The 13815-nt window shown below is 51.8% G+C and overlaps 1 protein-coding gene across 1 annotated transcript; it reads left to right on the top strand.

Moving 5' to 3' along the window:
- Positions 1–2887: 2887 nt before the first annotated feature.
- On the top strand, positions 2888–13390 carry LOC140000865 (maestro heat-like repeat-containing protein family member 1). Its single transcript, XM_072031835.1, has 8 exons — positions 2888–2919; positions 3037–3194; positions 3808–3878; positions 4021–4149; positions 4291–4370; positions 4530–4653; positions 5111–5206; positions 13379–13390. Exons 1-8 carry the CDS (start codon positions 2888–2890, stop codon positions 13388–13390), a joined length of 702 nt encoding a protein of 233 aa, XP_071887936.1.
- Positions 13391–13815: the final 425 nt, after the last annotated feature.

Below are 13815 nucleotides of genomic sequence, written 5' to 3'. Positions count from 1 at the left end.
AGGGGGTGTTTTGTAGGTATGATATTATGAGGCGGTGGTGCCTCAGAAATTCTAAGTCCAGCAGGAAGTGAATGGCTGTTAAATGGCCTTTGAGGTGGCTTCTTGGAGAAATAGCTGGCAGCTCATCCCTTGACTCCTGGCTGGGATCTATGCCATTAGGCTCATATCTGCAAAAGTACCTGAAAGGCAAGCAGAAGGCACTTGCTGTGCCTGTAGTTTGTGAGATCCGCTCTTTCCGAGTACCTGGTAGGCCCCATAAAGGAAGAGGTCTTGGATAGGGCTTGTCATGTCAGAGGTGTCAGCTTTTGCCTGAAGTCATCCTTCAGGACTGCTTTCAGTTTTCAACACAGAGGGGGCCACTGCCTCCAAGATGCCTGGGGTAAACTGAACCATGCACGAGGGCCTGGAAAAAGTTACCCTGGCTGCATAGGAGCCATTCTATATCCAAAAGTTGGAGGCAGGAAACAAATTTTTAGCGTGGTACGGAGCTGCAGGGCACATTGTGCAGGGTGTTCCTGCAGCCTTTATGTTCTTTTCCATCCTGGCTTCGGTGCTGCGTCTGTCTTAAGAAAGGAGTAGCCAACAGAGGTAAGACAGACACTGTGAGATCATGAAAGCCATCAGAAAACTACCCCTAAGAAGATGACTGATATGGGGAGGTCAGAAGAAGCCTGGCCAGGAGAAATGTGAGATTTGGGAGAGAGAAGAGGCCAGCAGGAATCAATGATTTCTGGGAGGCTAGAAGGTTCAGGCAATGTTGATTCTGCTGTAGCACTGACTTAAAAGAGTCATGTAAAGACCTTGCCCTATTTTAACCAGCAACATTAATCCTTAAACCTAAATGCTACTGTACACACTGTCAGGAATCCACTACTCTAATGCCTGACCTCAACGCATCCCTTGAAGCCAAAATTCATCACATAGCCCCTTCCCCTTGTTTTTACTCTCTTAATCACTCTGATCCCTGACCTTAACACTAGCATTAAAATGCTCTTTTTAACCCTAGAAAACTGCCTGAGAGACCTAAACAAAACCCTAAACCACAAAGCTTGTCCATACCCTAAACACAGACCTGATACCCACATAAGAATACCAAAACATTCCCATTCAAACTTTGCTTAATCTTTAACCCAGTAAGGTGGGCCCTAGTCCCTAGTCATATACATGAACACCTAACACCCAAAACCCCTGTTCCTGTGCATTAACCTCCTCACCTTCAGCCCCTCTACTAAGCCTTAACTTTAGGCCCGTCATCCCTTGGGACAGGGCAGGAACCATGAGGTTGCTCTGCAGTCATGGCACTCAAAGCTGAATGTGAGGGGCCATGGATCTCATCAGATTGTGGGCCACAAGGAGGAGACAGGGGAGAATGCTCTGATGAGCTCAGCTCTGCCTCAGGAAGTCCTGCACCAGCAGGAGCAATGTGACTGTGGCAGTGACGGTAAGGTCACTTCTGTCCCTGCAGAAGATAGGGCAGCAGCAGGAACATGTCACAGAAAGGGACTGAGAGGTCACTTCAGTCTGTAGGTGGCAGGTCACCCTTGACTTAGAGCTGGGATCGGTACTTTTCGGCTGACATCTGCCAGTGGCCCTGGTAGGCCAGCAAAAGGCACCTGGCTGGCATGCTGACTGTGGGATCCCCTCTGCCTACATACCCAGGAGGACCCATGCAGAAAGAAGGCCCACATATGGGTTGTCCTGTCCCTTCTGCTTGAGTCCATGACTGGACAGCAGCAGGCCCATGGCTTGGAAGATGCTGGTGTGGTGACTTCTGTCTGGTTGGCTGACAGGCCGCAAGGAGCCTGATGGATTGGGATGCCTACTTTAGGAGGGGGTTCCACCCTGATGGAGCTTTCTTTTGTAGTAGAAAAGAGTAGGAGAGAAAAAACTGCCACAAAGTGCACTTTGGAATGTTGGTGCTGGCCACGAGGAGGAAGAACTGTCCCTCAGAGTGTTGTGCTGCGTTGCCAGAGGTCACCCAAAGAGCGTCTGTGATCAGAGCATGGCTTTGTGTGAGAAAGAGCAGCTGGGGAGGGTTGATGAGACACTGGTGAAATGATGGAAATGCTGGGATGAGAGCAAGGTGGTGAACAGAGACGGGTGTCTACAGTCCTCAAAGAAATAGGTGAAAGTCATCAAAGTCAACAAAGTGCTCTGCCGGGCACTGCCCAGCCCAGCCCGGCCCCTGCCCACCTCTCCCCACCACCCTGCCCTCTCTCCAGCCCAGCCCAGCCCAGCAGCCCAGGCTGGGCTGGCCCCAGGGCAATGCCCTCCACAGGCTGCTGCAGGGCTCTGGGCACGGCCACCCCAGCCCCAGCCCCTCACAAGGCACCGCAGCTGCTGGGACAAAGTGTGGTGGTTTTACTCAGGTGGGCAGCCGAGCTCCACCACAACCGCCCTCTCACTCCCCCTCTCCTCAAAGAGGAAGGGGGAGAAAATACAACACAGAGAACTCGAGGTTTGAGATGAGAAAGGTTTAATTAAATGGAAAGGGAATGGGGAGGAAAAAAAAAAAAACGAAACAAAAGAAACAATCAGTCCGCGCGGGAGCACGGAGAGAGGGAAAAAAAAAATTATTCTCTACTTCCCATCAACGAGCGGTGTTCAGCCACGTCCTGGGAAGCAGGGCCTGAGGGTCCGAGCCACGGCTGCGCTCGCGTCAGGCAGCACCCTGGGGTGTCACCAAGTGACGTCACAATGGGTGCCCACCCAGCCCAGGCGCGTGTCACAGTGGCACCCATTGTGACGTCACTTGGTGACATCCCAGGGCTCCGCCTTATAAGAGCGCAGCCGTGGCTCGGACCCTCAGTGTCGGTGCACGGCAGTGACAGACAGGGCAGGAGCACAGGGCCTTCGAGGAGTCCCCGAGCATAGCCCACGTCCCACAATGCCGCAACCGCCCGCCCAGAGGAGATGCCGGTTTCTATCTGAGAACTCTCCCACTCCAGAGGCTGCTTCTGAAGGGGATGAGGAGGGAGGCATGCCCCCCAGGCAGCCCAGGCTGGCCTGGCAGGAGACCTGGTCTTCTGAGGGCAGCAACCGGCCAGCAGAGGACAGCTTGCTGGCAGTGGAAAGAACCCCAGTCGAGGCCTTTTTGCCGGAAGAGGACAGCAGCCCGGCAGAGGCCATTGCTCAGGCAGCGGGCAGCAGCCAGGTAGAGGAGAGCCAGGACGACGTACAGTGGCTGGATCCCAGTGAGTCAGGGTCTTCGGGATGGGGTGGGGAGGGTTGGGGACACAGAGACCCCTGCCTGACTCCAGGACTCCTTCCCTGGGTAAAGCGGCGCTTGGGCTGACGGGGCCGAGCTTCCTCCGCAGCACCACAGAATCCCGGGACGCTTTGGGCTGGGGGGGACCTCGGCGATCACGATGCTTCCCCCCAGCCCAGGCTGCCCAAAGCCCACCCAGCCTGGCCGTGGGCAGTGCCAGGGAGGGGGCACCGCAGCCTGCGCCAAGGCCTCACTGCCCTGGGCGTGAAGGAGAGAAATCCCTGCCTGTCCGAAAGAAACCTGCCCTCTTTGAGGTTAAGGCCGTCACCCCTTGTCCTGTCGCTGCAGTCCATGATGAAGATCTCCCCCCAGCTTTCCTGGAGGCCCCTTTGGGCACGGGGAGGCCGCAGCAAGGTCCCCCCGCAGCCTTCTCCAGGCTCCACAAGCCCAGCTCCCTCAGCCTCTCTTCCCAGCGGAGCTGCTGCAGCCTCTGGGCATCCCCGCGGCCTCCCCACGGCCTTCTGGGGCTGGGGCCCTTCCTCTCCTCACCCCTGCATTCAGCCCCTCTCTGCAGCACTCTTTGCTTTCCTCCTTTCCAGGTAAGGCATGGAAACTGTGCAAAGACTCGGCCGTGAAATTCATCAGGGCGTATGTCAGAGGCACAGAAAAGGTAATGGCAGCCGCTTGCATCACAGCTGTGCTCCTGGCGCTGCCCTCCAGGGGTCCCACACAGCCCCAGACCCCTCAAGGCTTTGGTCCTGCTGGCCGTGGGTGTCCCCCTAATGCTCTGTTGGTGTCTTTGTGGCTGCCAGGACGACGAGGAGCAGAAGATGCTGTTCCTCAGCAAAATCTGCGATCTGTGCAGATGTGTCACAGAGAGGGGTGTGCCAATGAACTTGCATGGCTTCTGCAGCAAACATAAGCTGGTGGAGAACATCATGGTGAGAGGATGCGCAGCGGGTTGGGGAAGGGGCAAGGCCCCCCGGCACCAGCCCCCTGGGAGGCGAGGGCTGGGGCAGCGCTGGCTCTGCTGCTGCTGGGTGCCGGCGGCTCCAAGGTCTCATCCTGCTTGTGCTCTGCAGGCGCTGCTGGAAAAGGAGCCCGTGGACAGCTTGCGCACAGCATTCCGGCAGAAGGCCATGGAGACTGTCGCCCTCCTCAGGTGCGTGCCCAGCCCCTGGTGGCAATGTCCTGGTGGCCCTGAAGCTGGCAGGGAGGCTGCCCGTCCCTCCCAGGGATGCCTGGCCAAGGGAGGTCCGTGTCCTCCTTCATAAGCCTCGAGGCACTGCGTCCAACAGGCTCCTCTCTCTCTCTCCTTCAGCAACACCGTACCGACAGCACTGCGTGGCAAAAAGAAGAGACTCCTGCTTGTGTGCTGCAAGAGCATCTTCTTTCTGCCTCCCGAGTCAGATGTGCCAGAGACAGAAAGAGCGCTCTTCACTGAGGTATGTGCTGGGTGAGGTACCAGCACCCCCAGTCCTGCTGAGCTGCTGCCTTGCTTCCCCGTGCTGACACAACCAGAGACCAGTGCAGGGCCGGGGCCCAGATTTGCTTTCCCAGCCTCACCCTTTCCCCTTCCCCGACCTGATCTTGTGCTGCAGGAGGTCTGCACACAGCAGCTTTTTAGCCCCAAAGCCACCCCTGAACTCCAGAGGGGCTCAGAGCCAGCTCCTGGGGGTGAGGAGGGCCACAGAAATAATTCGATGCTCTTCTGTCCTTCCTGCAGACTATGAAAGCCATGGACACCATGCTGGCGGCCTTCGTACGCAACTTCCCCATCACCAGTTTCAGCACAGAGTTGGAGAATATGTTGAAGGTTTGGCATTTGCAAAGAATTTCCAAAGAATCCTCTCAGGTCTCATTTGCAGACCACTGTCAACCCAGCAACTTCTCTCCTCGCAGGCGCTGCTGCACTTTGCCCACTCCAAAAACCCAGCTGTGCGTGAGAGAGCTGTGAGGATGATTGAGAGGCTGGGTGATTTGTATTTTGAGGCCGAGGTAAGGCACAACGAACCCTCCACCCTTTCCTGCATCCCAGAGCATCCTGCCACTCAGGGGTGCCTGTGAGGCAAGCCTCGATGCACGTGAGTGCCTCAGAACCGTGAATCGAGGGTCTTCGTCCCTCCTTCGCCCCTGCTCTTCCCTTCCCAGGCCGTGCTCTCTCAGGGACCGGCTCTGCCTCCACTAAGCCCTTTGTCTCTCCTCCCTTCCTCACCCAGATCACAGATGACTATGAAAACTATAGCGATGATGAGCCCACAGAGCTCTACATCCCCATCCTGGGACAGCTGCTGGGCATCCTCTTCATTTTCACCAGTGACAAAGATTCCATCAGATTCTGTATTGGGTCTGGCTGGAATGTTAACTTTCCCAGCAGCAGCCCATACAGTGCCGTACTCTGCAGTTGTAGCTGGAACAGCAGTGTTATCACACCAGTGTTGTGTCTGCTGCTGAGCAGCAGTGGCACAGTATTAGGCCTTTCTCTAACCCTCTTAGGGGGTGGGCAAAAGGTGAGGAGAGAAACATCACTAGGGCAGCTGGCCTAAACCAATCAAAGGGATATTCCATACCATGTGATGTCACACTCAGCAATAAAAGGTGGAAACAGGAAGAAGAGGGGAGGGGTGGGCTCTCGTTTGGAAGACGTCGGTCCTCCTCTCGAACACCGGCTGCGTGCGTTGAGGCCTTGCTTCAAGGACGTGGTCAATCATCGCTCATTTGTGGGAAGTAGAGAGTAATTTCTTTCCTCTGCACTTCCATATAGCCTTCATTTATTTTGTTTGTTTGTTTTCCTCCCTTCTTTTTTTATTTTCCTTTTTTTCCCCTCCCTTTCCCCTTTCCCTTTTTATTTCCCCTTAGTTAAATTGTTAGTTCATGGTAGTCTTTATTTAATTATTATAATTATTTCCCTTTAATTAAACTATCCTTATCTCAACCCGTGAGTTGTTCTTTGCTTTACTTCTCCCCCTCCTCATCTAAAGGAGGGGGAGTGAGAGAGCGGTTGTGGGGTTTAGTTGCCCAGTACGGTAAAACCACCACAGTCCTTTTTGGCGCCCAACGTGGGGCTCGAAGGGTTGAGATAACAATAGAATTGATTAAACGCATATAACTAACACGCTTGCTTGCTAGTAACCATGTACATTGCCCTGTTAATAATAATAGCTTTGTTCCTATGTCATGCAATCCGTGTCATATTCTCCTTTCTCCTATATATCCGATCCGACAAAGTGCTACAATCTGTGTTCACTTTTTTTAATTCGCTGTGCTGCCAAGCACTGACCTTGGTTTTAATCTGGAATTCAGGCTCTGCACTGTTATCATTTGGGTCCCATGGAAACTATCTTTCAGAGAATATTCAGAACTACACTGCCTTCCTTTTCTCATCTGGACACCAGTTTATTAATAATATTAAGAATGGTACCTTTCCCTCCTTTCATAGTGGGCTAATTACAACCGTTTGGGAGTATTTTGAAGATCCATCTGTAACCCATGTATTGCTATTTCTAATTCTGAACAACCAGTTTCATTTTCTCTCTAAGATTAGTCGATTGTTTAGAAAACTTACTTGGGAATCTGTCCCGAAACAGTCTTGTGGTGAGTGGCTAGGTATGTGGGATGATGTTAGCAGATACCTGTCACGAGTGTCTCCTCCAATAGTTTTGAACTTCACCCCTGAGCAAGTGCTAAATCCTAAAAAATTAGTAGAATGTTTGAGAGTTGTATGTCCTGACCCTGATAATGCCGGAGAACGACAGCTTGCAGCATTGTGCTGGGTCCTGGCTTATTCCTATCAAACACTGTTTAACATCATCCAGCAACTTGAAGAGAGGGAGGAAGTCTCTGAATCTGATGACCAAGTAACACACGATGTGGCTGACCCAAAAGACCAACCAACTATGGTATCAGTCGCCCCCATAGTCAAGTCAAAAAAATGGAAACGGAGGTCAGCTCGTTTAGTAAGGGAAGAAGGCTCTCCTAAGGAGGAGGAAGAAGGGGAAATGGCAAGCACCTCTAAAGCAGGGCCATCACAAAAACAGCAGGAAGACGAGACAGAAATCATAAAGGAATCAGAAATCACTCGATCCTTATCCCTGAGTGAGATGCGAGAAATACGAAAGGATTATGGTCGACGCCCAGGTGAACACATCCTCACTTGGCTGCTTCGATGCTGGGATGCTGGGGCCAATAGCCTACAATTAGAAGGCAGTGAAGCCAAGCAGCTGGGATCCCTCTCTAGAGAAAGGGTAATCGACAAAGTAATCGGGAGAGGAGCACAGGCCCTCAGCCTCTGGAGACGACTCCTGGTGGCTGTGAGAGAAAGATATCCCCATAAGGAAGATATTGTATATCAAATAGGCAAGTGGACCACTATAGATAAAGGTCTCCAGCATCTGCGGGAATTAGCTGTGCGGGAGATGATTTATAGTGATTTGGACAATGCCCAGACACCTCAAGACCCCGATGAAGTCCAGTGCACAACATCCATGTGGCGTAGATTTGTGCGGAGTGCACCACCAGCACATGCCAGTACCCTGGCATCAATTAACTGGGATGAGGGGAGGGGACCAACATTGTATGATATGTCCTGCCAGCTTCAAAAATATGAAGACAATCTCTCTGCTCCGCTACAGTCCAGTGTCTCAGCTGTGGAGAAACTGTCTAAAGGACTTGACAAGCTCGTGGAACGAGTGGAACGAGCATATTCCCCCTCATTTAGACAGAGTGATACTTCAGCCACTAAGAATCAGCATTCGCGCGCTCAAGAGAGAGAGTACCCAAGACGTACACCACGTGGCACCTTGTGGTTTTTTCTGCGTGACCATGGGGAAGATATGAGGAAATGGGATGGTGTACCTACTTCAACCCTAGCTGCTCGGGTACGTGAACTGAAAGGAAATACAGCAGCAAGAAGAGGGGTTCCTAAGAGAAATGCTGCTCCAGTTTCCATGGGGCAGTACCCCAGAGGCAGTAGAAGAGCTGATGTTATTCTTGACCCTGATGAAGAGACCTCTACCTCTCATTTGCAAGAATTAAGTGGCAGACGCTCCAGCCAGGACTAGAGGGGCCCTGCCTCTGGCCAGGTAGAGGAGAGGGATAACCGGATTTATTGGACTGTGTGGATCCGATGGCCTGGAACATCAGAACCACAAGAATACAAAGCTTTAGTGGACACTGGCGCACAATGTACCATAATGCCATCAGGCTACCAAGGGACAGAACTCACCTGTATCTCCGGAGTGACAGGGGGATCCCAACAACTATCTGTACTGGAAGCTGAAGTGAGTCTAACTGGGAATGAGTGGCAAAAGCATCCCATTGTGACTGGCCCAGAGGCTCCATGTATCCTTGGCATAGACTATCTCAAGAGAGGGTACTTCAAGGATCCAAAAGGATACCGGTGGGCTTTTGGCATAGCTGCTTTGAGCACAGAAAAGATTAGGCAGCTGTCTACCTTGCCTGGCCTTTCAGAAGACCCTTCTGTTGTAGGATTGCTGAAGGTTGAAGAACAACAGGTACCAATTGCTACTACAACGGTGCACCGACGGCAATATCGCACCAACCGAGACTCCCTGATTCCCATCCATGAGTTGATTCACCGACTGGAGAGTCAGGGAGTAATCAGCAAGACTCGCTCACCCTTTAATAGTCCTATATGGCCAGTACGAAAGTCTAATGGCGAGTGGAGGCTAACAGTGGACTACCGCGGCCTGAATGAAGTCACGCCACCACTGAGTGCTGCAGTGCCGGACATGCTGGAACTTCAGTACGAACTAGAGTCAAAGGCAGCCAAGTGGTATGCCACAATTGATATTGCTAATGCATTTTTCTCCATCCCTTTGGCAGCAGCATGCAGGCCGCAGTTTGCTTTCACTTGGAGGGGCATCCAATACACCTGGAATCGGCTGCCTCAGGGGTGGAAACACAGCCCTACCATTTGCCATGGACTGATCCAGTCTGCACTGGAGCAAGGGGGAGCCCCTGAGCACCTTCAGTACATTGACGACATCCTCGTGTGGGGCAACACAGCAGAAGAAGTTTTCGAGAAAGGGAAGAAAATAATCCAAATTCTCCTGAAAGCTGGTTTTGCCATTAAACAGAGCAAGGTCAAGGGGCCTGCACAGGAAATCCAGTTCTTGGGGGTAAAATGGCAGGATGGACGTCGCCATATTCCAATGGATGTGATCAATAAAATAACAGCAATGTCTCCGCCAACTAGCAAAAAAGAAACGCAAGCTTTCCTAGGCCTCGTGGGATTCTGGAGAATGCATGTGCCAGGCTATAGTCAGCTTGTGAATCCTCTATATCGAGTGACTCGAAAGAGAAACTATTTCGAGTGGGGCCCTGAGCAACAACAGGCATTTGAACAAATCAAACAAGAAATAGCTCGTGCAGTAGCCCTTGGGCCTGTCCGTACTGGACCAGCTGTGCAAAATATACTGTACACTGCAGCTGGGGAGCATGGCCTCACCTGGAGCCTTTGGCAGAAAACCCCAGAAGAAACTCGAGGCCGACCTCTGGGCTTCTGGAGTCGGGGCTATCGAGGATCAGAAGCCAATTACACCCCAACTGAAAAAGAAATACTCACAGCATATGAGGGTGTTCGAGCTGCTTCAGAAGTTGTGGGTACAGAGGCACAGCTCCTCTTGGCACCGCGGTTACCTGTGTTACATTGGATGTTCAAAGAGAAAATTCCCACTACACACCATGCAACTGATGCTACATGGAGTAAGTGGATAGCGCTAATTACACAGCGGGCTCGAATGGGAAAACCCAATCGCCCAGGAATCCTGGAAGAGATTATGGACTGGCCGGAAGGTAGAGATTTCGGAGTACCAACAGAAGAGGTAACCCGTGCTGAAGAGGCACCACCATACAATGAGTTGCCAGAGGACAGAAAGCGGTATGCGTTGTTTACTGACGGATCCTGCCGTGTGATAGGGAGTCATCGGAAATGGAAAGCTGCTGTGTGGAATCCCATACGACGAGTTGTGGAGGCCATGGAAGGGGAAGGTGAGTCGAGTCAGTATGCAGAAGTAAAAGCCATACAACTAGCCCTAGATATCGCCGAAAGAGAAAATTGGCCAGTATTGTATCTTTATACTGACTCATGGATGGTGGCAAATGCTCTGTGGGGGTGGCTGCAGCAATGGAAAGAGAACAACTGGCAGCGCAGAGGTAAACCTATCTGGGCTGCTACCCTGTGGCAAGATATTGCTGCTCGGGTAGGAAACCTGGATGTTAAAGTACGTCATGTAGATGCCCACATGCCCAAGAGTCGCGCTACTGTAGAACATCGGAACAACGAAGAAGTGGATCGAGCTTCGAAAATTGAAGTGGCTCAGGTGGACCTAGACTGGGAACGTAAGGGTGAGCTGTTTGTAGCTCGATGGGCCCATGAAACATCAGGACATCTGGGGAGGGATGCCACTTACAGATGGGCTCGTGATCGAGGGGTGGACTTGACCATTGAAGCCATCACACAAGTTACCCATGAGTGTGAGACCTGTGCTGCAATCAAGAAAGCCATGAAGGTAAAATCTCCCTGGAACAGGGGGAGATGGCTAGGGTTTCAATATGGTGAGGCCTGGCAAATTGACTATATTGGACCACTTCCAAAAACCCGCCAAGGCAAACGGTACATACTCACCATGGTAGAAGCAACTACTGGGTGGTTGGAAACATACCCTGTAAACCATGCCACGGCCCGAAATACTATCTTGGGCCTGGAAAGACAAGTATTGTGGCGTCATGGTACACCAGAGAGAATTGAGTCTGACAATGGGAGTCATTTTCGAAACAATCTTATTACCTCCTGGGCAAAGAGGCATGGTATTGAGTGGGTATACCACATCCCTTATCACCCACAAGCCTCTGGGAAGGTTGAGAGGTACAATGGACTGTTAAAGACTATGTTACGAGCATTAGGTGCTGGGACATGGAAACAATGGGACACAAATCTACCAGAAGCCACTTGGCTAGTTAACAATAGGGGGTCTGACAGCCGTGCTGGTCCTGCCGAAACAAAACCCCTACACACTGTGAAAGGAGCTAAAGTTCCCGTAGTGCATGTAGGAAGGTGGATGGGGAAGGCAGTGTGGGTTGCTCCTGCCTCGGGAAAAGGCAAACCCACTCGTGGGATTGTCTTCGCCCAAGGACCAGGGTATACCTGGTGGGTCATGCAAAGGAATGGGGATATCAAGTGTGTGCCTCAAGGAGATTTGACACTGAGAGAAAACTAATCTGTAATCTAAGTTATATGTTGTAGGAAGATGCTGTAGGATCAACGACAGGTCAACGTTGCAAGGAGCCGGGCAGTGCAACAAGGACTTGAGCTAAGCTGGTGCTCGCGTCCAGACATCCAACTCCACCTGCCTTGAGTGGCCACTTTGGCAGATGAAGACCTAATCATCAACAGTTCTTATGAACGTTTTCCAAGAAAGACCTATGGAATGAGAAGATACACCTGCCTATCAATCTTGTCCTATTAAATCCTTGTCCTGTTAAAAGACAAGGAATAATGATGAGGATGCTTGTATGCTAAAGTATGGGGATCTGAGTGTGACACAAATGTTATGGAATAAGGGGTGGAGGTTGTATTGGGTCTGGCTGGAATGTTAACTTTCCCAGCAGCAGCCCATACAGTGCCGTACTCTGCAGTTGTAGCTGGAACAGCAGTGTTATCACACCAGTGTTGTGTCTGCTGCTGAGCAGCAGTGGCACAGTATTAGGCCTTTCTCTAACCCTCTTAGGGGGTGGGCAAAAGGTGAGGAGAGAAACATCACTAGGGCAGCTGGCCTAAACCAATCAAAGGGATATTCCATACCATGTGATGTCACACTCAGCAATAAAAGGTGGAAACAGGAAGAAGAGGGGAGGGGTGGGCTCTCGTTTGGAAGACGTCGGTCCTCCTCTCGAACACCGGCTGCGTGCGTTGAGGCCTTGCTTCAAGGACGTGGTCAATCATCGCTCATTTGTGGGAAGTAGAGAGTAATTTCTTTCCTCTGCACTTCCATATAGCCTTCATTTATTTTGTTTGTTTGTTTTCCTCCCTTCTTTTTTATTTTCCTTTTTTTCCCCTCCCTTTCCCCTTTCCCTTTTTATTTCCCCTTAGTTAAATTGTTAGTTCATGGTAGTCTTTATTTAATTATTATAATTATTTCCCTTTAATTAAACTATCCTTATCTCAACCCGTGAGTTGTTCTTTGCTTTACTTCTCCCCCTCCTCATCTAAAGGAGGGGGAGTGAGAGAGCGGTTGTGGGGTTTAGTTGCCCAGTACGGTAAAACCACCACAGATTCACAGCTTTAGAAACTCTTTCTCACATATACAAAATCATCAGAAAAGGAAGAGGTAAGAAGGTGTGGTGGGCAGCGTCCGTCTGCAAACAAACATCTACTGATTTGTCTACTTGTTTTCCCCGAGTTTAGTGGGGACTGTTAGTGTTAGGTTAGAGGTTGGACTCGATGATCTTGAGGTCTCTTCCAACCTAGAAATTCTGTGATTCTGTGAGTACTGTGAAGGATTGTTTTTGTGCTTGGTGGAGGCTGCCCACGGAATTCTGCCAGGTTCCCTGGCCTCCTCTGCTCCTCACAGCAGCTTCCCGCAGCATTCTGGCTATCGTTTTCCACAGAAGCTAGACGTCCAGGAGCACCTGCCGTCCAGGAGCAGTTCTCCGCTGCTGTGCTTCCCAACCCTCCCCAGATCACCTACCACGCTGTTTTGTGGTGTCCCCCAGTCTAAGCCATCGATCGATGAGCACTTCCCAAACCGCTTCTTCCCCGAGGAGTGAACAGCAGAGCCAGCCGTGCATCACCAGGGATGGTGACGCCCTCCAGAATGCTCCCTGACTGTTTGCTCCCTGCCGTCTTAAAGGCAGGTGTCAGGGGGCTTCCTGCACATCCTGACCCCGAGCAGAAGGGGGTCTGTGACACGCTGCTACCCCCACGGCACCCAACGCCATTGCTTCTCCTCCTTCTGCATCATCCCTGAGGTCCCTCTTGCTCCCAGCACTCCTCACCTTGTGCTTTACATCCCTGCCCACCACTCTCCTCGCCGTGGGTCTGAGCATCCCTCCTCAGCCATTCCTAGTGAAAGTGCTTTTCACCATTTGGCAAGCTTGTTGGCAAAGTTGCTCTTCCCTACTGACTCTTCGCTGTTTCCCCCTGTTTAGAATGCATATTGAGAGCGGACATGGTAAAATATGCAGAGAGACACAAGAAATTGAAGTATGCAAAACTTCCATTTTCTATAATATCAACTCCGTGTGAAATTGCCAAGGTAATGAGCTCTGGCCTTGCTGGGGATCTTGTCCGCAGCATCAGCAGGCATCTCGTGTGAGCAAAGGGGTCCAGAACCGGTGGGGCTGGCACGGCCTCACTCGCCCTGCTGAGAGGGTTCCTCTTGTCCCCAGGCTGGGGCTATGCGAAGGCTGCTCCCCTGTGTCCCGGCAGCAGCTCCACCCTCCTGGCCACCAGCAAGCCCTGGTTACCTGCAGGGCCAGCACTCTGGCCCCATATGCCCCATCCTCACCCCTTCCCCCGAGGGCCCTCTCTCCAGAGCTGCCCTTGCTGCTCAGCTAAGCAGCACCCTTGGGACACTCAGTGAGGC

This window comes from Anas platyrhynchos, chromosome 34 (assembly GCF_047663525.1).
Source record: "Anas platyrhynchos isolate ZD024472 breed Pekin duck chromosome 34, IASCAAS_PekinDuck_T2T, whole genome shotgun sequence".
Lineage (NCBI taxonomy): Eukaryota > Metazoa > Chordata > Aves > Anseriformes > Anatidae > Anas > Anas platyrhynchos.
The sequence above is the reverse complement of the archived record's forward strand: the minus strand, read 5'-3'. Positions and strand labels throughout refer to the sequence as shown.

Excerpts from the sequence above, each read along its gene's own strand:
- LOC140000865 (XM_072031835.1), top strand. The coding sequence starts at position 2,888 with ATGCCGCAACCGCCCGCCCAGAGGAGATGCCG. Across the intron at positions 2,920-3,036 it reads CCCGCCCAGAGGAGATGCCG|CAACCGGCCAGCAGAGGACA; the intron begins GTTTCTATCTGA and ends TTCTGAGGGCAG. Across the intron at positions 4,150-4,290 it reads AGCTGGTGGAGAACATCATG|GCGCTGCTGGAAAAGGAGCC; the intron begins GTGAGAGGATGC and ends TGTGCTCTGCAG.